Raw genomic sequence first — 25,910 nt, 5'->3', positions numbered from 1 at the left:
GAATGAGGAACCTGTGAAAATCATGAGGTGTGTTATCTGCATCTGGAACTGAGCCTGGGAAAGATAAAAATATGCCCATTTTCTGGGGGGAAATTGACTGTGCTAAATGTGGAGACTATTCTTTTCACTGGAATTAAAATTCATTTCAGCCTGACACACGTGTATTAAATATCTTTTCTTTTGCCATTAAAATAGTGATTCATAGTAAAAAAGATTGTCTAGCAGCTGGAATTGCAAAGTGGGAAAAATATTCAGGCAAAGGAAACATTCCTGTTAATATTAATCATTCTGTTAAAGGCACTATAATCCCAAGGTAATGGTTTTCATCTTATATACTGTGATGAGGGATCAAAAGGCCTCAGCTTTCTACCCCAAACAGTTAAATAAGTATTTTTCCCCAATTCTGACAGCTTTAAGATGTGTGGACTTCAACTCCAAGAATGCTGACTGGGGAATTCTGAATTGGAATCCACACATCTTAAAATTTCCAAGATCGAAAAACACTGAGTTAAACCTTCTGCGTGTTACCCTGGGGAAGTCATGTGCATATGGAAGATGGTTTATGATGCAATGTATCACAAATCAATATAACCTATGGTAACTTTCTAGTGGGCATACTACAGGCAACAATTTCACCCTCCCCCCTTACTTTTGGTGTATGGGTGCAACAATGACATAGAGAACAAGTCTGAGGACATTTTTTTAGGCTTCAGCCTTTTCAGATAGGGGGCCAAGATGTAATCATGCAATTTGAGCCCTAAAATGAAGCAATGTTTCAAATGAAGTTACATAGAAAATTTCATCTGATAGCCATGAAGTACAATTAAGTACAGTTAAGATTGTACTCTTAAGCAGAATATTGCAAGAGATGTCAGATGAGAAAATTTAAATATCACAAGATTGAATCAGCTTGTAATATTTCAGCTTTTTAAAAATTACATATCCTTTTTTGTGTTGTCTATGCTCCCAAGTATGCTACCTCTGCCACCACCCATTTATCCATGGGTATAATGAAGTTACACAGAAAATTCAAAGCATGTAGTTTATGTCCCCACCTGGGCCAGGTGTCTTGTTGCTGTCAAAAATATTTCAGGCAACTCATTGGCATTTGATCACATGTTGGGTGACACTTCACTGAAGGGGAGGGGCTTTGGTGAGCTGCATAGATATATATAACCTATATCTAGTCTGCAGGCTAGAAGATCACCACTGCTGTTTTCAGTCCTCAAATATGTTTTGGGAGGATGAACACTAAGTGATTGTTTGTTACATTAACTAATGGATAAGCATGGAGAGCATGGTACTTCTGAGTATCAGAAGCTGGCTGTTCCTGGAAGCTGGAACATAGACTCCTAGTCTCCTTCAGCAAAGTAATTCTTATGGATTGATTTCGCAATCAAAATATGTGCAGTATGTAGGATAACACAGGAAGGAATAGGCAACAAGAATACAAGTGTGCATCAAGGAATGTCAGACAAAATTGCACCAAAAGTCAACAGGAATATCCTGTTCAAACCATGTTATGCATGACAATATTTAAAAATAAATAGTAATGTGCCTGATTTTTCAAGGGGTGTGTCTGAAGGGTGGATAATTACTTGACTCTGTAATTATGATTACTCCTTATGAGATACACAAGGATTAGACAGTTGGGATTTGCAATTGACAGGAAAAGATGGATTTAATGCAAGGTTGAAAGTTGGCAATGCCAACTTTTCAATATGTTCATTCCAAATGACCTAGTTTACATTACTGAATGAAACCCTAGTCAGGATACACAATATCCTGACTAGGATACACAATATCTAAAATTCATATTGAATCAAATCTGCAACTTGCTATCGATTCTTCAGAATATCTAATAGACAGTTTGTAGAGACATGCATATAAACTCCAAATGTCCATAATTTAAATCATATTTAAAAAATTCCAGTGCTGTTTTTTTTTCTTCCAACACATAGCGATTGCTGCTGTCACAATATTTCACACAAGTGTAAATAGGAGGTGACAGTATTTCTCAATTAACATGCAACCTTAACTAGGAAAATATTTCGCATATCGAGTTACAGAAAAGTGATTTGAATAATGGCAGAAAGCAGAATATTGGGCCTTATTCATAAGTGAAGAAAACTAAACATCTCCCCCTGATATTTTCTTGTCCTGTATTCTCTCCAACAACCACCCTCACCTCACTTTACGTCTCCTATCACTCTGCATTGAAGATGAATGACCTCATGTACCATGATTTGGGAATGAACACTCTGTCCACATTCTTGGAAATGGGATTGGAATGTCAGCACTTAGCCTGATGCCAGAAGCCACATTCCTGCATGGTATTGCTCCCAAAAATGCTATGATTCCTTTGGAGAAAATGTAGGAGTACTGTTTAAACTGGGGTGAAGGATCCCAGTAAAATCCTGCTGGAGATTAATTACTGTAGTTGTTTTTGAACTGAAATCTCTGAAGAGTATTGGTTATTTACAACATATAATTAGGAAAGGATCTGTTGGAATTCTTACCTTCAAAAATGCATTGTTCCCGCTCCCTCCACCCCGTGCTCTGCCTATGTTCCAGGCCTTGAGGACATTTTATCTGAATGCTGGAATTTTCCCTGTATCAGACATGTCAAATACTTCAAGAAAAAAAATGTTGATCAGCAAATCAAACTACTAAACAGCAAGAGGAAGTTTAGGAAAGGGAAGAATTGAACAGATATGTAAAAAATGAAAGAAGCAATCTGCACCAAACTGATTTCCCATGCAAGATGAAGAGATAATGTGACATATATTGTTTTTAATGTCCTCCAAGCCACCTACCCCTCCATACTGTGATTAATGTTCAAGTTTTAATGTGGAATCTAAGAACATCTCAAAAGTTGTGAAGCCTGTTAAGGTGAACGAGTGACAGGGTTGTATGTATTTTCTGAAAACTGTGGAAATTCCCCAAAACCTCTCCTAAAACTAATGCTAAATGCTATTTTGAATGTGACAGAAGAGAAAATTATTAAATAAATATTAAATATGGTAATAGTAACACTTCAAAACCAACAGAAGCCCTTGGGTAAAGCAGTTTCTACACTTAAGAGTCTAGTAGCTCCTTTTCCAACTAACACAATTTATTAACAAGAGTACACTTTCATGATCTTTTTAATGAAATGTTCAAGTCTGAAAAGGTGCTACCAGGTTCCTGATATTTTGCCATCATAGACTAACATCTCCTCCCACTGGACCTTCCCTAATCAAAGGTCATGTATTCATTTACTAGGAGCTGGATGAAACCTTACCTACATTTAGTAATTAATGGAAAGTTTTATCTTTCTTAAATTTGGCTAGTGCATCTTTGACCCTAATTATCTTGCTGAAATGTATGTACCTTGTCCTATACCAATGGTCAGCTATAAATTGTATGAAAAAATAGCTTCCATTTCTTTCTTGATTTAGTTTTTTAACATTACTCAAAAGATGACACTTCACATCACCAAGATTTTCATTCCCCAAATTCTCAAATGCAGTTTGAAGGGAAGCTATGATTGAAAAATCACCATCACTGCCATACCTGATATGCAGTAATAAAACTCTCATTAATCTCTACTCTACAGTAAAGAAAACCCTTGGCTAAGCCACTGGAACTTGTCTTCCCCTTAAGCTCAGAATGAAAGAAGAGAAATTAAGGGGAGAATTGCAATGAAGACATGGAAACATAAAATCTCAAAAACAAAGCAAAACACTAGCTTCATAGCAGTTTCAATTATACTGCATCTGAGCCAGGAATAAATCACCTCAGCTCTCCGTTCTTCTGACATCATGGGAACAGAAAGATCTGGAGCTGTTTTCAAACTGGCATAGTATTCACATGTGGAAGTGGATATTAGCTCATATGCAGCAACAATACAAATAGTACATTAAACACCAAATGAAAAATAGTTCCAACGATAGCAATAACATTCAAGCCAGAAATATCAATTGCTGACTGATATTATTCTTTTAAATTTGGATGCTACAATGACATTGTATGTGATTCATTAATTTTACACACAGCATTATTTCATATTTCCACCACATATTTTTCCTTATAGTTTATTGAACTTTCTACCTGAACAGATTAAGATACTTTTTGCACATTTTATCCATTGTGTGCTTTCTCGATGCATGAGGGTTTGGAGTGTTGTTCAGGTACGTCATTGTGTCACTGAGAAATTTGTACAGTTGTTTATCGTGTTGATTATACAAACACATGCCTGGTTGTGTATTTCCATGCAAAAGCTGTGTACAGGAAAAGCATAAATGTAAAAAAAATAAGTTAAATGCATATGATAATCATAATCATAAATGGACTTCAACAAGAGAACTTGTAGAAGTAGAGCAATTTTATCTTAAAAGAAGATATGCCAACCACCTGAGGTAATAGAGAATCCACATACATTCACCCTATAAAATTATGACCACGTGGGAAGACTAGATGAGTATTACCATAGCTTTTCATTCATATGGAAGAAATTGATTCTCCTATGCCCACTTCTACTATATTCTTTTAAAAGGAGTTATCTGGATTTTAATGAATCAGTAGGGATACCCTTTAACTGCATGACATTATTAAATTCTTTTTTTCTTTTTAAATGGCTTCTCTATATTACTTGCAGCAACTTCTTTCAAAGACATGTCAAATTACCTGTCCATTAATTAAAGGAATGAAAGAATAAGTTTTTTAAAATTATTTCTAAGGAAGTATCTGAAGCTTTCTTCTTAAAACAAAAATCTTGCCAGTGTGAGAAATATGTAACAGTAAATGATTGCACAGATGGAGAATTTGCTTGAAAATCTCTGTGCACTGATGAAGCAGACTGTGATTAAGAAAAATGTATGCAATAATAAATGTGCTTGTCATTAAAATGCCACAAAAATTTCTTTTTTTTTCTTCATTTTTATACAGGATTCCTTCTCAAGTCATTTTTATTAAGTCTGGGCCTTTGCAAACACTGACACCTAGTGGTATATAGAGAAATGCCTTAATCTTGATTGTTATAATATACATCTTTTAAATCTTTATATGTATATTTTTCTGTGCTGGTTTGGTTAATAATTCATATTGTAGAATGTGCTTCAGCACATTGCAAAGATGACCCATTGGTCTGAGACTTTGTTTCTTGATGTCCAGTTGGTTGTTTTACTTTTACCTTCTTTCAGCTGGTATTTTAAACAAGCCATCTTTAGGAAGGCCAAAACTGGACAAGTTACTGCATCCCGATTGAATTACCGCAACATACTTTTTAGTTTCACTTGTCAAATTTCTGAAAACTAATCTAGAAGCCAGTTATGTTTTAGCCTAGGGTTATGTTAATCTTAGCCCTTATTTTTGATCTATGATTTAATGAGATGTACAGTCAAAAACATTTTATTAAGAAAATTGGGCTTTAGTTAGTCTTGGGTGAACTTCATAATAGCTGATGTGTCAACAAGGGGATTTGGTAAGTAACCTCATCCTGGAAAGCATGTAAGGCCTCTTACAGCTAGAATTGCTTTCAGTACAAGGATATGGGTGTGGGGAGGGAGGTCATTAAACAATCAAACAAGAGAGTCAGGAGCCTCCAGTGGCTTAACAGTCAGAGAAAGAACCTTAGGGAGCAGTTAAATCTAATGGCAGGAATTTTGTACTTTGAGACTTGCAAGATTACATTAATGTAGCCTTACAATAAAGTCCAACAAGTTTTTCTCCTTGTGTCTCCTTCTGATTTACCTGAGAGAGCTGACAGCTGTTTACATACATGTATATACGTTGCAATGCAAATAAAAAACGGTAGACCTTCCATACTGCTGTGTACATCTTGGCACAGGACTGGATGTGTCAGTAAGCAAAGTTGAAAGTAGTGATCACTCTTTTAAAAATCCTAAGTTAAGGCTAGCAGTATCCATATATTTTATTTATTATTTATCAAATTTATTTGCTACTCATCTCACAAAAATATCCTAATACAACAATTAAATAAAACAATAAATATATTAAAAGTCATATTATAAATATCAGTGCTAATTATTAAAACATTAAAATTTAAAAAAAATCCTGTAAGGCGCAAAAGAGAGAGAATATCAACCACAATAATGGCATTATCTTAGAATGTCTACATGGGGCTGCCCTGGAGGACTACTCGGAGGCTTCAGCTGGTGCAGAATGCGGCTGCGCGAGTGGTGGTGGGAGTTTCCCGATACTCCCATGTAACACCTCTACTCCGCGAGCTGCATTGGCTTCCGGTTGCCCTCCGGGTGAGATTCAAGGTGCTGGTAATGACCTATAAAGCCCTAAATGGCATGGCTCCGGATTACCTACAGGAGCACCTGCTGCCGGCATCCCTTCGTCCAGTGCGCTCCCACAGAGAGGGCCTCCTCAGGGTGCTGTCGGTCAAAGAGTGTCGACTGGCGACCCCCAGGGGGAGGGCGTTCTCTGTGGGCGCGCCAGACCTTTGGAACCGTTTACCGGTTGAGCTCCGGATGGCTCCTGACCTTCGCTCCTTCCGCCATGACCTAAAAACTTACTTATTTGAACAAGCCGGCCTGGTCTGATGGGTTTTAATATTAATTTTATTAATTTTTATTGTAATTGGGCTACATTATTTAATTCTTTCTTAACTTTTGTACATTGTATTTTTATTGTATTTATTGCCCTGTAAAAGGCCCTGAGTCCTTCGGGAGAAGGGCGGTATAGAAATTAATTATTATTATTATTATTATTATTATTATTATTATTATTATTATTATTATTATTATTATTATTATTATTATTATTATTATTACTCTTTGGGAAACCCAGATAGATGACACAGCCAGAAGTTGAAGGACTTCTGGAAGATAAATAGGGATAGAACTAGTTTCACTTACCGTAAATATTATTAAATATTTTTTTATATTTTATAAAATAGTTTGTATTTTCACAACAATTTATTTAAATATTTTCCTTATCTGGTGTGGTCACTGAATACTGGCAGCTATGTTTAGCAACATTCCCTGGCATGATGGATATATCTAAAAGGATGTTTCTTTCCCTGTCTTTACCTTATGATTTTCAGGGAAGGTTACCGATTGTGTCTTGAGGTAGCTGGTGGGATGTGGATTGTAAAACTTCTCAAATGGTCATTTGCTTTATAAGAGGCATGCAACATACCACGCTGAGAAATGTTAAATAATTAATATATTTTTCCTCGGAGGCATTTAAAATTATAGCATTAAGTTTTATGGATATTTTTAATTGTTTATATTTGTGAAAACTGCTCTAGCATTAAGATCACAACAAAATGGTTGTGTACAAATATTTTAAAGAAGTCGAGACATCCTCTATTAAATTCATTATCCAGTTATATATATTATATCTGCCAACATGGCACATCCAAGCATAAAAGGGTTGGTGATGTTAGCAAGCTTGTGGAGAATTCTAAGGTTTTTCACTGAAAACTATATTCACAGTCATAAAGGGGTAAGCTGGTTGTATGGTTTTAAATACCAATTACTTACTGTAAAGATGATGATGGATCATTGAGAACATAAGAATGCAATGTAATATCTTGGAAGAAATAAGTCTAACTGGCTAAAATAAGTAAAAAATCTGCAAGATCTACTTGAAAACTGTGGAGAATACTGCCTTCTGAAAGCTAATTTTCACTATTAAAAGGATAATCTCATTAAACCAAAAGTGTACCTTTTGATTTTCCAGGGAGATATAAAGAAGTATGATTTATAACAATAAAAAGTAGATTATATTTAATAACATATTGTAGTCTTCCCATGATGAATATTGCCATGAAGATAAATATTATGAATGCATTAGATATGTGCTGAATTGTCTCACACAAGATATCTGGAATTATACATATGCTTATTTGGCCATGACATTTTACCAAGTGATGCCTAGATGCAGATATGAGGTTCTTTCAAGGAAAAAAGCAAAAATGCTACCACATTTTCGCCATGTGATAATTTCAACCAAGTGAAACTAAACAAGTGGGATTTTGATGTCTAAACAGAAGCCATTTTTTAAATTTATGAGCTAAATCAGTGGTGGAATTCAAATAATTTAACATCGGGTTCTCTACCCGAAGAGCAACTTAAAAACAAGTAAAGGCATGGGCTTCCCTGAACGCTAAAAGTAAAGGGAGAGGGGGCAGAGTAAGCCACCTGAGGAAGAGGCAGAGGTGGAAAACTGCTGCAGGTTGGTTGGTTTCACCCACCCAGGAACAAAACTTTTTAAGCAGCCCTAAGGAGCCTCGGTCACCAGGGTCGCACCCGCTTGCACAAAGCAGCAGTCTGTGTTGGATGCCTCCGTTCCAGCCAGGAAAGGGAGAAAGGCGGCTTATGGTAAATTCATTCACGGCTGTCATGCAGTGCTAGCACAGCCTTTCGCCATCACTCACCCCTGGCTCCAAAACGGTGGATGGGGACCAGGTAAGGCCCATCCTCCATAGCATGGCAGTCCGGCTCAGGAGGGGATTGAAAGGGAAGAGGCAGGTGGGCAGTTGACGTGATGGAAGGTGCTGCATCTCTGTTTGGTTTCCGTCGCTCCTCTCTTGGACTTTTGGGGTTGTTTTTTTCCCCCACCTGGAAGGAAGTTGAACAAAAACCAGACGTGTTCCGGAAAACACAGATTTATCATAACAGGTTGGTCGAACTCAACAAACAATTAGGTATCGGTTCTGCCGAACCGGTGCAAACAGGCTGAATCCCACCACTGGGTTAAAACACTGTTTTATTTACTATTTTTTTCATTATTTTATCCTGTTGATAAACAGGAAGGGAGGAAAGGAAAGAGAGAGAGAGAGAGAGAGAGAGAGAGAGAGAGAGAGAGAGAGAGAGAGAGAGAGAGAGAGAGAGAGAAAGAAAGAAAGAAAGAAAGAAAGAAAGAAAGAAAGAAAGAAAGAAAGAAAGATCTAATCTCTAGTTTCTAGTGTGAAAAACTGATAAGAATTGGGAAGGATATGGGTTGAAAAAAATAATCCAAAAAAGATCCTATCATCGCTATAATATGGTGATATAAGGAAAAGAAATGAAATATGTTTAGATATACTTTTAGCATTTCAGAGATTGAAAAATGAACAGTAGATTGACCTATCTTAAGTTTATTTTGGGGAAAAGAACAAGAAAGGGAAATATCCTCATTTTCTCTGTCACATTACATTCTAATCTGCTAAACAGAAAACAGAAGCATATATGATTGAAAAGTGATGAGTTCTTCAACAGCATTGTCATCTGATCACTACGACAGTGTTTCATAAATGTAGGATAAATATTACACTGAAGTCTGGCCAGCATTCACACTGAAATAGGCATAAGAGCAATGGCCTAAATATAGAATCCTGGAGAAAAGGCACTTTCATGCTGAGTCCCATTATACCACACATCACACACACGCCCTTCAATCTTATAAGGCAAACAAAGGAATGGTACATAAAATCCTAGCCACAGAGCATAATAATGTGCAGATGCTCTGCTTTTTTTGCAGCCTCAATCCACATGTGTGTGCTTATTTCATGTAATTGTAGAAACAATTCACTTATTAATGTTTTAAGGCTGTGTTTCTCCCAAATTGCCCAAACATTTAAGACTGTGTTTTTCCAAAATTGCCCATATGTTCACTGCTAAATTTCCTAAATGTTTCAGCATATAAAAAACATGCCACGAACCACTCTGCATTCTCTTATAAAACTGCACCAACTGCCCAGCTTCTGAAAGCAGTTCCCTCTGTAAAAGAGATTGAAGGAATCTCCATCACTATGAGCATTGAGATATGAACCATTTCTACAGCAACTTAAACATTAAGCCCATTTTTAGGCTGCCGGTATATATTGAACACATCATTCCCATTCACCAAATTATAGCTTTACTGGTGCAGAAAATGGAGGGATTACCCACTCTTCTACTTGGATTTCTATTCAGCTGCTGTTCTGAATTTTTAAAAAAATGAATTCCAATTGAAATGACCAAAGTCACTCATTTAAGCATTGTCCATGTTAATTTTCCACAGTATTGTATTTCCAGTGTCCCTGAAAAGTTCTGTTTCAGACAGATGGATAGAGTATTGCATATTGCTCTTGTTTCTCCCTCATGCTGCCTTTGCCTGGCTTTTTACCTGGTTTGCCAGATAACTGCTTGGGGTGGATTGCTGATGCTTAATAAATAAACATAAAGCTATATTTTTACTAACTGAACTGAGTACATATGTGCTTGCATTAACCTGGCTATAGGGATTAACTGGCATTGTGTAGGATGTAAACTAAACTGGATATTACCAGGAGAATTTGTCCAAATACCCAGGAAGCATGCCTCTTTTGTGGTGCACCTGCATTCTGAAACAGCAACACCTCTACCAAATCGAGATGGATTTGCTAGCATTTAGAAAGATCCTGAAGACGTGGCACTTCAATTTGACCCTGGATCAGGATGTTGTGTGAGCAATCAATATGTGTCAATTCATGTGCACAATACAACATTGTGTTACATATATCTCATCTTAAATTTTGGTTCATTACACTCTCAATCAGATGTTCAGACTGGATTTGGCATTTTTGGCCACCTATCAAGTCCTTTCCAAGGACCTGGGATAGGCAGATGTGGAAGTTTGATAGTGACACAGATATCATTGTAGGGTACAAGCTGTTTATTATTTTAGGGAAACATCTGTTAGAACTGCCTGAAAATTGACCAGATCTGCAAACAAAATCCACAGTTCACTGAAAAGTTATTAGCTGACAGTGAAGTAGATATCCACAATAAAGTATACCTTATAGAACAGTGGCCTGCATGTCTAAAAGAAACTTTTTCTTGAAACTCATATGAAAGTCATTATCTAAAGTATGCAAAGAAAACCTTGATAAGCTTGAAACTTTTGCAACAAAGAGCTAGGGACAAATGGATCTAAAACTGAACTGTTCAGCCACAACACAATATACATTCAGAGGGGGAAAAGGTGAAACATTTGAAAAAAATGAACACCTTGCAATCCATTAAGTGGATGTGGTGTGAGCAGGCACCTCCATTATGCTTCCGAGGGATATGGCAGCTTGTTGCATAGCAAGTATTATGCAAATGGAAGATGGATTCAATTAAGTACAGTATTAACATACCCTAGAACCTAATCTCGCATAGTTAGTGAAGAAACTTAAGCTGAAAAAAAGATTGAACATTTCAGCAAGATAACTAATCTCACCTTCAAATAAACTGTAAAATATTTATCAAAAAGAAAGGCAGGCTTTGGACAGTTCACAGTTCTAAAACTTGAGTATTATTGAAAATCTGTATGGGAAATCACATACCTACAGTCAATAGGATGAAATCTGAGAATCTTTCTAAACTAGAAGAAACATTTGCAAAATAACAATAGAAGATTCATAAATGGCCACAAGAAACAATTGAAACTCTTTATTTCTGACAAAGGAGACTTTTGCAAAGTTTTGACTGAAGAGATACACAGACTTTTGCACCTGCCATATTTACTCAATCTCTTGTCCTTCATAGCACTATATCTATTCTCTGACATCCTTACTGCTGCTTTTTAAAATAAAAATAATTTCTTGTTTGTTGCTCAGCCAGATATTTGGACTGGACTTGGCATTTTTATCCACCTATCGAGTCCTTTAGGACCTGGGATAGGCAGATGTTGATGTTTTATGTTGTTAGAGATATTATTGCAGGATGTAAGCTGTTCCAAGTAAAGCTGCCTTTTGCAATTGATTGATGGTGAATAATTCCTTTATTCATATTACTCTATTGTTGGATTTACAATCCAGAATAACCAAGCTGGAAGAGACCCTGGAGGTCCTCTAGTCCAACCCCCTCCACGAATTGGAGACCCTACACCATTCCAGACAGTCTCTATTATGTCCTCCAAAACTGCTTGACCTTCATAAAAGAAGGAAAAGTGGGGCCATTATTCAAAGACTCTTTCTTGGGAAAGGATGATGTTCTGCTTTGCTCCATCCAGATTCCAGTTAACAGAGTAGGAACTGTTTCACATAAGGAAAAATAGCCACAAACCAGTACCCTAGATTTTAGATGGAAGATTGTGAGATTAGAGCTAGAATTAAAATTTCTGTTTGAGGGCAAAGAATTTTTCTGCCAGGGACTCCAATAGAAAGAAAATAAGAGAGCCATCACATGAATATTCTGCCAATTTCACCACAATAAACGATAGGAAATTGTAGGAAATGGAGGAGACAAACGCTCATCTCATGTAACTATGACCCAGGATGGGGCATAAGCACTATTTGGTCTTTCTCTTTCCTCTTCTCTTCTTTCCCTTTCCTTTAAACCTGCTGTCTATCAAAATTCTAAGACTGGGTACTTCTATGCTCTGGCTAATGTCAGCTTTGATGGCCTGCTTTCCTTTTATTGCTAACTTTTCCAAACATAATTACTTTCTCCAGTGAATTCCCCCATGTGACACTGCCAAAGTGAGAGTGTTTCATGATTTTGCCTTCTAGTGACAGGTCTGGTGTTATATGCTCCAATATTACGGTAACTATGCAATGCCACCATTATAAAGCAGTATTTCTCAATCTTGGCAGCTTTAAGATGTATGGGCTTTCAATTTCCAGAATTCCCCAACCATGCTCTTACATACAAAAACATATAGTATATACTTAATCGTATACACTGTTGCAACATAAAAACACTGCTTTCATTTCTTTTTACTTCCAGCAGGCATCAGAGGCTCTTTTCATTCAAATAGAGCTTCCATTAATGGTTCCACTTAGGTATAGGGTGGAATAAACGGATACTTTATTGCGCTAAGTAAATTGTGCCAAGTGAGGTCCAAGTGCGAGATTTTGGGACGGCACTACGGCGCTTCAGAAATCTGACAAAAGGAAAAGCAAGGCGATACCTCCCAGTACGACCGAAAGAGCACTTTCCATGATTAGGTTGTTTCGCGCAGGCGCAAAGAAGCAGCAGCGGGGAAAGAGGAATGCGCATGCGGAGAAAGCCGGGCCTTGCCAGTCCTCGTCGGATGTGCTGGCTCCGCGGGCGGGAGGGGCGGGTCGAGGGAGTGCGAGCGCGAGCGCGCGCAGGGGGGGGGGGGAAAGGAGCTCATGAACCCGGCCCGGAGGGCGCGAGCGCGCGTGGCCGGAGTATGAACGGTTGTCGAGTGTGAGGCCTCCGGCCGGGACCCGGTTCCCCTCCTCAGTGGGGAACCGGGGGCAAGCGATGGTGCGGGGCAGCCGGCGGGATGGAAGCTACGACGCTGCCGCCGAGTCGCGGCTCGTCCGCCGCCTCTGTTCCCTCCTGTTGCCGCTGCTGTTCCTTCCCGCGAGTTCCGAAAGCCAGAAGGCACCGCTCCAAGCAGCCATTCCCGCCACTGGACCGGGCCTCAGTGTTTATATGAGTCAAGAAGAGGTGCTGCGCCTGATCGGTGAGTAAGAGGCGGATGTTCGCTCACACTTGGGTTTTGGGCGCGCTCCCGTGTGTTTGTGTGTGAGCGAGTGAGAAGGATTCTGACGTGTAATCAAGAGTCTTTTTTTTGGTGGGGATGGTTTTGCGAGGACAAGGGAGACGGCCCGCCGTCCAAGGGTTCAGATCGTGTGGGAGGCTAGCGGGTTAAATGGCGGGTGTTCCTCCTGGATAGGCGTCGGGATTATTCCTCTTCCTCCGGCCGGGCTCTCTCTCCCATCGCCTGGCCCCTCGTTCCTTGTTGGGCCTTGCTGCATTAGTGCAACTTAACCATCTTTGTGCCGTGAGCACGCCGCCTGGGATGGGATTTCGGGGTGGAAACAAATGCAGCATGGACGTGACTTTGCAAGAGGAGGAAGAGTGCCCGTTGTACGTTTAAAGCTTGGCATTTTGATGGTCACATAAAGGTGCTTCTCCGAGCACTTGCCAAATTCTGTTGTCGTCAACAGCCGGCTGGGATTGTTCTCCCCTGATTTTGCTATCCAGGCAAATCACGGTGAAGTTGAGAGCAGTCGTACCCCAAAATCCAAGACTAATGTTACTTTGCAAAATTATGATTTCGTTTTGCAGAAACTCATGCCTTTGACAAGAAATGATTTCTGTTTCCTATTGACGGGATGATGTTTTTACGGTTCCTTCGGAAGAAATAATTTAGAGCAGAAGTTAAATTCCCATCTTGAATAGTTTGATAGCTTCAGAAACAAAACTCTTATCTTTACAGCACACATACCTAATTGTTTCCTTAGTGGCCTCCTCCACCGGTCTGGATTTGTTTATTCCATAAGTGGAAGATAATACCTCAATATTTAAAGCACTTAGTTTGCATAATTTTAATTAATTTGCCATTTAAGTTGGCAGAGCATTTTTTGTAAATAGGACAATCTTTATTTTGAATAAACACTAGGTTTTGGTTTATTTTGTTTATTGTTTGTTTATTTGGTTTATTGATGGCAAAAGGTAGCTAAGCTCCCTCCCAACCTACATAAAACATGAAAGGAATAGTAAAACTATTGGCATGTAGTGGGAGGGAATTGAGTTTTTGTTAATGCTGGGGACTGAAACTTGTTACTTGGAAAAGCCTAAGTGCAGTTAAAATAGATATTGGATAAACAAGAATAGATCCCCATTTGACATCCATTATGATGGAGATAGAGTAAGTGAGGAAATGGTAAGTATCATGCTTTATTCCATATAAGTATTCTCACAAAATAGTGTCACAGCAAATAGCAATCAATAGAGGTTGCTGCTAGTTACTCCCACACTCTTTTTTCTCAGGATTTATCAAATTCTGTATTATAAATTATGAAAGCAGCATAAAGAGATTCTCACTGCAAATGTGATATCTTAGTGAGATACCAGAGAATGATGCAGTAATCAAAAGTTGGATGGCCAGATTTAAAAACAGTTTATTGTCCTTAAGCAAGGGATTTGTTCTATAGATAAACTATGGTTTGTAGTCTGTTCAAACAACACACTACACCAGATCAAATCCATAATATGCCTAATGTAGAACTTTTTCCCTGGAGCACAGAAAATTGGTCATGCTACTATAGAAATCTAGTAAGTTCTGAATTAACATCTGAAAGACACACAACTGTCTATCCTTTACTTGGTATTAAATATCTGAATAAAATAATGGATGTTAACTTCCTATTGGTGTTATAGTTCCTTTACTCAACTAAGCTTACATGAAATCAGAAACCATGAACATTTGACAAAAAAAACTACAAAGGCCAATTGCATCATAAACAGTCATACTGAAATTCATTTAAACATCAGTATAGCTCACAGATTTGGTAGAAACGAGAGCTTATCACACTACATGTGCAACTACATGCATGCATACATATATGCTAATGATTCTTAACTCTTTTATGGCAAGGCGTGATGTGTGTAGCACAGAAAAAGAATAATGAACAAATTAAAGGAAAGAAAGAAAAATGAAATACAGTTAAGGCTAATTTACACCAACTCCATTCATAATGCCTGACTACTTTTGTTTCCTTGCAAACCTTTTTTGCTTTCGTCATATCCAAATACTGATTCATGTTTTGCATGCTATTCTTTAAATTTAGCTCCTCTCTTTGGGTCCCTCATTAATTCAGCATAAGCATTACTTTCTCAGACTTTCACATCTCCCAACAAATCCACTCTCCCTTCATATATTTATTTTGCAGTTCATTCATATTTCATTGTTTGTATTGGTCATTTTTAAATACTCAGTCTGAGCATTCATTCACTTTGAGTATACAGGTAGTCAGTTAACAACCACTTGTGTATCTACTGTTCAAAATTACAATGGTGATTAGAGTAGTGGTTACAACCAGTCCATCACCTCCACGGGTCACATGATCACAATTTGGGTATTCTGTTGTCTTGTGATTGCCAACATTCTGTTTTGGCTACCCATAAGTAAAGAGTGGGTTAGGACACTGAGCTTGTCGATCAGATGGTCGGCAGTTTGGTGGGTCGAATCCCGAGTGCCTTGTAACAGAGTGAGCGCCTGTTACTCGTCCCAGCTTCTGCCAACCTAGCAGTTCGAAAGCACGTAAAAATGCAAGTAGAAAAATAGGGACCACTACGGTGGGAAGGTAACAGCGTTCCGTGCGCCTTTGGTGTCTAGTCATGCCGGCCACATGACCACGGAGTCATCCTCGGACAAGTGCTGGCTCTTCGGCTTTGAAACGGAGATGAGCACCGGCCCCTAGAGTTGGAAATGACTAGCACGCATGTGCGGGGGAACCTTTACCTTTACCCTTTAAGTAAAGAGAATCTGGTAGGGAAGGTTGCAAATTGCCACAGTAAGTCTCCCTCATCCACAAATTATTGCCTGTGCCCTCTGCTTTGTGCACCTCCCCTAGACTCACTGTACTTGTGCCATACTCTGACCACTTGCACACACTACCTGGCCACCCACACATCCTCTCCTAGCTGGCAGCAGCTATCCTAAGCTTCACTGCCGTTAGGCTGTGCCTCCCCAGCCATCTGCACATCTTCTTGCTCTTTCTTCCATGTATCAGCAGTCATTTACTTGCCTGCCGGCCTGCTTTTAAATCACCTGGAGCTTGCAATTTCCTGATTGCTCCTCCACTGATTTGGTTGTTGGAAGCCAGCAGGAAGTTGTGAGGAGGTACCCTTAATGACCTACATTCTTACTTAAAAGCGACAGTCAGGATCACAGGGATTATCACTAAATGATGCAGTCATGTGACATCACTTTACAATAGACAAATCCAATTCCTGGTTCAATAGATGTACATCTCCTTTAGAAAATAAATCATCAATTCCATTTGTATGTCCATATTCTTTTCCATATAGGTAGTCCTTGATTTACTGTTCAAAGTTACAATGGCCTTGGAAAAGGTGCTTTACAGCACATAAAACATTTTTGGCCATTGTAAAATATAGCACCATGCCACCCCCTGCAGTCATTTGATTGCATTTTGGATGCTTGGCAACTGGCTTACATTTACAACTAATTGCCAAGTGATTTGCAGTCATGTGATTGCAATTTACAACCTACTTTGCTAGCTTTTGCAGAAATAAATGGAGATTTCAGGTCCGTTTATGCAGCTGCACAAAGAAATTCTCCTCCATGCACCAAAGTGGGGAGTAATCCTTCAGCAAGCTGCAGGAACAAAGCTAAATATTTCAGCTCTGTTTTTGCATCTCCATGAAGGATTTCCCCTCCATGCATGGAAAACCTTGGCAGGCTGCAGGAACCAAGCTGAAATTGTGAAGATTTCTGCATCATTTCTAGAGCTGAAATCCATTGGCAGACTGCACAAATGTTTCAGAGTGAAAGAGCTGCCTGCTGGGAAAATTTTAGTTCCACAGAGTTGAAATCCTTTGGCAAGCATTCCATCTAAAGTCCTAGGAGGTTGTTTAACAACCAGAACCAGAAATGCCAGGATTGCAGTTGTTAAGCAAAATAGTCACGTGAACATTTTGTTTAATGACTGCTTTAATGAAGATTTTGTTTCCAATTTTGATTGGAAGTCGAGTAATATCTGCATCATTGCTTACCATGGTTAAATCCCTCAAAGTAATTTTCTAAATTTTCCATTGCACTTGTTCTTGATCTGTAACTTTATTGTAACATACTCTGTCCATTTTATGAAGAAGGTTAATTTATTTTTTCTTAAAGTTTGGCAAAAAAATATATGCAATAGCTGTTGTTATAGAATTCTGCTCTATTTTTTTCTTTATTCTCTAACTCCCTTTAGTGCTTCAGCATTCAAGGTCCCCTTATCATAAAATACCCAAAACTGCTTCAAAGTCCAAGTTTTGTTTTTCCATAGGAAAAACTACTGCCTGCATCATTTTCATCTTTGTAGTATAAATGTGGAGTGATACTTTTTATTTTTTCAAGGTTTGAATTTCTACTCAACAAGTACTACCAGTGACAAGTTTCTTTTGCTGCTGGTTCTTTAACATTAATAATTAACTCTAAAACCGTCTACTACCATAGTAACTTCATTGTCAGTTCTGTCACTAGGTGCTGTAATTGTCATTAGTTTGGGCTTTATATTTACTCTTGGTCCCATTTTTTTCACTGTGCTTATTGACTTAAATAATATGAGCTTCCAAATCATTTGAATTTTCACCTCCCAGAGTAGTGTCATGAGCAAGGTGCAGGTTATTCGTTTTTTCCCCTCCAGTTTTAAATCTATGTTCATCTTCCCTCCCAATATTTACAGTGTTGTACGTTGAATAAATAAATAATCTTTTGTGCACCCTTTTTCGGACCTGGATCAAGCCTGTTTTGCCATGTGCCATATGACTTCTTTTTATAGACTGCGCATAAGGTTAGTGAATTGTTAAAGAATTCTCATTTTCCTAAGAACATGGTCAATACAACTGAAGCCTTCCTGTGATCAATAAAAAATGAATTGATGTACATCAGGGGTGTCAAACTGCCAGCCCCCGGGCCGGACACATCATCTGGAAGCCGCACCCACCCAATTGCCGGCAATCGCAAAACAGTCCCGATACGTCTCGTCGCGAGTTTGACATGTCTGATATACATGAATACATCAGCAATAGTTCTTATCTTTTTAGTTTTTTTCTAAAAACCAGCTTGAATTCTTAGCACCTGACTTTTCATGTAGGACTTTTAAACTCCTATACATAATTTTGATAGCATATGAAGTTAAATATATTTTAAAATAGTTTTCACACATTAAGTCTCCTCATTTAATATTCTTCGGTCATTATGCTTTTTCAGTTACGGTATATGTCTCATTTCTACAGATAACCATCAAGTCCTATTACTTTCCAATATGATAATGACAATAGTGCAGATTTAACTTTTAGTAGCTTTTGTAAGTAGGAAATGTCTTCTAAGGTATCTTGGATGTTGATACTTCTGCAGACAGTGCTCAATTTATGATTGGTCGCTCAGGGGCCATGAAAGTTAAGAAGGATCTTCTTCCCAGGGCTATTTACAACAGATTCAAAGTTCCAGTAGCCACTACCACAACCACAGTCACATGATCACATTTTGGGCTCTGTTTACTTCTGTTTTCTGGCAAAAAAAATGCAGTCACCCTCACCATCTTGTATTCTGAGATCACGTCTGCCCTATGCACTGTTGACCTTCACCATTTTCTTGTTCCCATTGCTGATGAGGTGTGCCCAGCCTGGGTGCTACAGGGGGAAGAAAGCAAAATGCAGTCCTTGGATTTCAGTTTGCCAAAAAACATCTTTGTACGGCACCACTGAGCTGGACTGGGGAGTGGTCTTTGTGCTGCAAAAAAAATTAAAATGTAGTCCTGTTGTGCATTGTGAAAACAGCTATTGTAGATTTTGTAATCTGGTCTCCATAGACACAAGGTCTCATTGTTTGCTGTTTCATTATCTGTGGCATTACATTGTAAAAAGCAAGTTTTTTTCTTGAAATGATTTTGCCACTTGTTATAATTTTGCTTTCAGCTTTCTTTTATCATTTTAAAAATATTTAGGTATCGATGCAGAACTTTATTATGTCAGAAATGACCTTATCAATCACTTCGCTTTATCATTTAATCTACAAGTACCAGTAGAGACAAACAGCCTTCATTTTACTTGGAATGCAAAGTCTAAGGTAAGCAATAGCTATTTTAAGGTTGCAAAAGAATTGGTTGTGTAGCTACCGTAGATTCCGGCGTATAAGACTTTTTAACAAATGAAAATCTTCTCAAAAGTCAGGGGTCGTCTTATACCTGGTGCTGAAACTTTAGGGACAGGGCTGGCTGGAAAACCTGGAGTGGATCTTCCATTTAGTCTGCACAGGGAAAGCGGGACCAATTGGAGTAGAAGCTGCAGTCTGTGATTTTTTACAGGCTGGGGTCTGGGCTTTTTTCCTTCTAAAGTTGAAGAGCAGCCGTAGGCAGGTGGGGAATGCAAGAGCAACTTGAAAGGCAGGTGGGGAATGCATAGCCAGAGCAGCAACTTAGCTCTAAGGACACATTTGACTCAGGAACTGGGTGGGCTGGCTGGAAAACCTGGAGCGGATCTCCCATTTGGTCTTTTTTTTAAATCCCATTTATATCCCACCCTTCTCCGAAGACTCAGGGCGGCTTACAATTTAAAGCACAAATCAATGTGCTTAGCAATAGCCTTCATTCTATGTATATGCCTGCCTATTAGAGCTTTCACACACACACACCCCACACAAGCAGCATTATTACAAAGTCAGCTTATTGCTCCCAACAATCTGAGTCCTCATTTTACCTACCTCGGAATGATGGAAGGCTGACTCAACCTTGAGCCTGGTGGGATGAGAACCTGCACTAATTGCAGGCAGCTGGGGTTACTTAAGGCTCTGCGCAGGGAAAGATTTAGAGTGAATTAGGAAAAGTGAAAAAGTGAATTAGGAAAATAGGAAAAGGGTTGCTGGAATTGGGTACGTGTAGTTTAACGAAGAGAAGGGTGAGGGGTGACACGATAGCAGTGATCCAATATCTCAGGGGCTGCCACAAAGAAGAGGGAGCCAAGCTATTCTCCAAAGCACCTGAAAGCAGGACAAGAAGCAATGGATGGAAACTAGTCAAGGAGAGAAGCAACCTAGAACTAAGGAGAAACTTCCTGACAGTTAGAACAATTAACCAGTGGAACAACCTGCCTCCAGAAGTGGTGAATGCTCCAACACTGGAAGTTTTTAAGAAGAGACTGGACAGCCATTTGTCTGAAATGGTATAGGGTTTCCTGCCTTAGCAGGGGGTTGGACTAGATGACCTCCAAGGTCCCTTCCAACTTATTATCATTATTATTATTATTATTATTATTATTATTATTATTATTATTATTATTATTATTATTTATTATTAAGTTTAATCCACTTGCACTGTTTTATGTTTACATGTTTGATGACAAACAGCCTTATGTTTATAAGTGACAGTTTTCCTACTAAGTACCTGCATGTCATAAGCATTTGAATTAAAATTACCATATTAAAATCAAATCTGATGTTTTTTAATTTTTATTTGGTGTGCGTTGGAAGAGGGGTAGTCTTATACGGCGAGTATAGCCCAAACCCTATAATTTAACAGGAAATGTAGGGGGTCTTATACGCCCAGTCGTCTTATACGCCGGAAAATACGGTACCATGTTTTCCCAAAAGTAAGACCTTTATTCCACATGGAAATCTGTGCAGCTACATGCCTAGTATGTATAAATGTATTTAATTCAATTTTCGTAAATTATGTAGATGACAACTCAAATAGCATCCATTATAAGTGAAATAATGAGTGAGGTATGTCATATTTCTTGATTTTTGCTTTAGTTATTTCAGTGTAGTTTAAAGATTAAATATTTCATTACTATTCCAACGTTTATCTTTTCATGCCTAGTTTAATAAAGCAAAAAGCATTAAATATTTAAACATTGAGCACATTTATGAAGAAATGGATATGTATTTTTTCTATATAAAATGATTTTCCATTCATTCTCTTTAATTATTCCTGCTTCTTGGTATAAAAGTGATTTAGCATTATCTTATTTTTTATCTAAATCTTTCCATCAGATATGATGTTGGCACCTAGCAAACAGTTTTTTGGTAACAGTGTAACTTGAAACAGATAATCTTTGTTGAACATATTTTTAGTTTGATGTTTTACTGCATCTTATTACAGATTGAATATAAACTGGGATTTCAAGTAGATAATCTGTTGGCTATGGATATGCCACAGGTAAATATTTCTGAACAAGGAGAAGTTCCTCGAACTTTGTCAGGTGAGTGCATTTCCATTAGAGCTGGCACACAACAGAATACAGGTAATCCCCCATATATGAGTGTTTATTTAGCGAGATTTCACAAAAATGAGGTTACCGTATATACTTGAGTATAAGCCGAATTTTTCAGCCCACTTTTTGGGCTGAAAAATTCCACTTCGGCTTATACTCCAGTCAACAAAAAAACTTACCGAGGACTTGTGCGCGGCCGAGGCTTTGGTGCTACTTTCAGAGCCTTCTCCGCTAATCAGCTGTCTGCCCATCAGCTGTCCATAGGGATGCTGCAAAGCTCTCCTTCTCTAGGCCTTGGACTCCCTCCTGGCTGAAGAGTAGATGAACCAAGCCAGCAAGGAGACAAAATGTTTCTGCAGCTGTTTTTCCTCTGAAGTTTTTTTTTTTTTTAAAGTAATCTCCGAAGGTTATGCCAGAAAATGGAGGACGCTGGGTCTTTGCAAGCTTTAGCTGTCCGCCTGGCTGCCTGAAGGCCGCCCTTTTCAGGCAGTCTGACAGACAGCTAAAACTTGCAAAGACCCAGCGTCCTCCATTTTCTGGCACAACTTTTAGGTCTTTGCAAGCTTTAGCTGTCCGCCTGGCTGCCTGAAGGCCGCCCTTTTCAGGCAGTCTGACAGACAGCTAAAACTTGCAAAGACCCAGCGTCCTCCATTTTCTGGCACAACTTTTAGGGATTTATTATTATTCCTACTACTACTATTACTACTACTACTACTTCAGGAGTAAAAAGTTGCAGAAAAAAATTCTCTCCTTACTAGCTTAGTTCCTCTACTCTTCCATCTGGAGCCAAGGTAAGATTTTAAAAAGGGATATTGGTTGGAAGGCAGAGGGAGAGTTTAGTTTTAGCATCTAAAAAAAGGGGGGGGGAAATCAGCGAGTACATCCCAACCAGCTTTTTATGTTTTTGTTATTGAAGAAATATGGGGGAGGGGGAGGGGTTCTGGGGTGGGTTGGGGAGGGGATAATATTGTAACTTCAATAAAAATTTTCAATTAAAAAAAAAGAAATATGGCTTTCTGGGGGAAGGTGGGGAGGGCGTTAAGGAAGGAAAGGGTTTTTGGAAGCTCGTCCTGAAGCTGCCTTTTGTGCAAGGGGCCTTTTCTCAAAGCCTAGAGAGGCAGCTTTGTTGCCTCCCCGTAGACAGCTGATGGGCGAACACCAAAAGCTCCAAAAGGCTAGGGAACTAGTCCCAGAACAAAACGGAGACCTGCCTGGCGGCAGAGGCTTGCAGAGTGCGGATCCAGCCTCCGAGGCATGCAGAACGGCGGATCGGCTTATACTCGAGTCAACAACTTTTCCCAGTTTTTGGGGGTGAAATTGGGGGTCTCGGCTTATACTCGAGTCGGCTTATACTCAAGTATATACGGTATTCAGAAAAGGTACTTACATTAGAAATTCAAAATTGTGGTCAAAAACAGGCATCTGTAGCCTTGTGACTTGGATTCAGTCTCAGTTGCTGCAGTGGCCATTTTAACTCTGTAACTTGCCTGGACCTGTTTGGACCTATGAGAAGCCGGAAGTGTGGGGGGGGGAGGAAGGTAGGTTTTTTTTGTGCCTGGTCACATGGCCAAACGATCCAGTGATTTTTGCAGTAAGCACCGACCATTTGTTTTTTATTTCCTGGAGCTGCATGGAAGATCTACCGCTTGCTAGGCTTGAGGACTACAGCACTGTACTGTAGAGAGCTAGAATTACTTCTATAAGTATTTTAAAATGGTCTTTTTTTGTTACACTACAGCAGGCATGTCATACTCGCGATGCCACGTGACAGCGCACAATGTATCATGACTTTTTCCCCATTGCCGGCAATGGGTTGGGCGCGGTTTTGGCGTGAAGCATCCAGCCCGTGGGCCGGCAGTTTGACGTGCCTGTTCTATAGTGCTGTACTGTATTGTTTGTAATCACTTTGGGAACTGCTCTACTTTTTATTGTCTTTGTAAGTACATTACTTTGCAAGATTGTTTGTTTGCATTTGCAAAGAAAATTAAAGCACGTGGCTGCTGCCGCCTCCTCTCCCTAGCACAAACCCACCAGAGATTCTGCTGACCCCTTACTGAAGGAAATCCCCCCACACACACCCCATTTTGGATTTTGCCTGGAGAGGCTTGTGCTGATCAGGGGCAGTGTTGTTGTTGTTGTGTTTTTTTTAAGGTTTTAAATTTAAATTGCCTCCAGAAGTTGTGGGTGTTCTTTCACTGGAGGCTTTTAAGAATATGGTGGAGAATAAATAATTGCTAGAAATAGACGTATTGTCATAACTAGAAAGATAAGATTTGTAATTAGAATATTAGATTTTAGTATGAGAAGGGAAACAGGAAAATGCTAAGAAGTTTGAATAAGGGAAGCTTTTGGTTACCCAAATATAACTTACTTTGAAATTATGAACAATGGAGACATTTTGAACACTGAGGGGAAATTAAAATAAAAAAAACAAAAACAGGATACGGATTGAACATATGGATATTAAGTTCAAAAGCAATTAAGATATGTTTTGGTTAGAAAATTTATCTAAAACTGACATTATTGATATTATGAGAAAAATGTAACAAAGATGTTAATATTCAATTGTATATTTATTAATAACAATAAGAATTGTATTTGCCTAGTATGGCAAAACAGGTACTACCGGAAGAAGAAATGAAACATTTGATGGTATAATATTGGATCTAGATTGAAGAAGTTAATATATACCACTGAATTACTCATAGAGCCAGACAACACGTTGTCTGTTAAGTATTTGACTGTAAACTAGAAAATTAATAAAATATTTAAAAAGAAAAAAGAGAAAGACTGGATAGGCATTTATCAGAAATGCAGTACAGTACTGTACTCTCTTGTGAGAGCAGTAGGATAGACTAGAAGGCCTCAAGGTCCCTTCCATCTCAGTTAGTGTTGCAAGCCTACAGTTCTGTAAACTCCACCCCTATCTCTCTCTGCATGCCTGCCTGGAGACGCTTAAAGCTAAGTCTACTTACTTTAGTGGCAACTGCAATTTGGAGAATTTTCCACCCCTACTCTGAAGAAGCTTGAACTGCCTAGCAACATTTTTTTTAAAAAAAAATGCCTGCTGCCTGCTTGGGAGGCAATTTACAATACTGTAGTTCCTGAAACCTGAAACAGCTGATTTGCAGCTGGAAACAGTCTGCAGCAGCGGTGGGAAAAGTCTCTCAGTTCAGGCAGCCATTGGAGGAAATAATAAGTCAAATCTTTGTTCATTTAATGACCCATTTGATTCAATTAATGAGTTTGATTTTAAATTGTAATATTGAGTCTGATTCATTTGACGATTACGAACCTAATGGGCAGGCTCTATTAGGCTCGTACCTCAGGGACTACCTGTATTCAAATACTGTTAACTGTTTACTTTGATGGGTGGACTTCTAACTTCTTGGAGAGCAGAAATAAGAGCATGACCTACTCTGGTTAATCAGAATGTTTATAAACATAATAGCAAAGGAAAGAGATAGACTTTGTGACTTACACAACAAATTGTAATTAAACTTTATACAGGTAGTCCTCAACTTACAACAGTTCATTTAGTGGCCACTCAAAGTTACAACAGCAGTGAAAAAAGTGACTTATGACCGTTTTCACAGTTACAATCTTTGCATCATCCCCATGGTCATGTGATCAAAATTCAGATTCTTGGTAACTGGTTCATATTTATGACAGTTGCTGTGTCCTGGGGTCATGTAATCCCCTTTTGCGACCTTCTGACAATGGGGAATCCAGATTCACTTAACAACTGGGTTACTAACTTATCAACTGCAGTGATTCTGAGGCAAGAAAGGTCGTAAAATGGGGCAAAATTCATTTAACAAGTATTTCACTTAACCATAGAAAAGTTGGGCTTAATTGTGGTTGTAAGTTAAGGACTACCTGTATATTCTGGCCATTATACAATTTATACAATTGTACAATATCACCATCAGGTGAATTCTATAGGGCTTTGGGTAGAGTTGAAATTAGAGCATCTGTTGTCTCTTATCTTGTTTTAGGAAATTGATTTTGCTTCCAGTTTTGCACCCGTTACGCATCTTCATATGCAAAATATAATTTAAAGCATGTTCTGTTTATAAATGAACTGATATTTCATGCCAATTTATCCACATTTTGTTTTTGAGTTGTTCATTTCTATTTTTTTTATTACATCTTGCATTTAATTTGTTGTATCCTCAACTATTTAATTTTGATTCTTTCTGAATAATAATTAAAATGTTGCAGCTTGATTTATCGAATCTAATCAATTCTTGCCTTCCTTGA

At 38.6% G+C, this 25,910-nt stretch overlaps 1 protein-coding gene across 2 annotated transcripts in view; it reads left to right on the top strand.

The window, feature by feature from the left end:
• The first annotated feature begins 13,060 nt into the window (after nt 1-13,060).
• The window catches only part of RYK (receptor like tyrosine kinase), a 34,955-nt gene continuing 22,105 nt past the window's right edge, over nt 13,061-25,910 (top strand). For both annotated transcript variants that reach the window (XM_083363709.1, XM_083363708.1), the window contains exons 1-3: nt 13,061-13,383; nt 19,385-19,506; nt 21,536-21,635. In XM_083363709.1, coding sequence (XP_083219835.1) covers nt 13,179-13,383; nt 19,385-19,506; nt 21,536-21,635 — 427 coding nt within the window. In that variant the 5' untranslated portion in view covers nt 13,061-13,178. The remainder of the gene's footprint in view (nt 13,384-19,384; nt 19,507-21,535; nt 21,636-25,910) is intronic.

This window comes from Vipera ursinii (genome assembly GCF_947247035.1).
Source record: "Vipera ursinii genome assembly, chromosome: 5".
NCBI lineage: Eukaryota > Metazoa > Chordata > Lepidosauria > Squamata > Viperidae > Vipera > Vipera ursinii.
The sequence above is the reverse complement of the archived record's forward strand: the minus strand, read 5'-3'. Positions and strand labels throughout refer to the sequence as shown.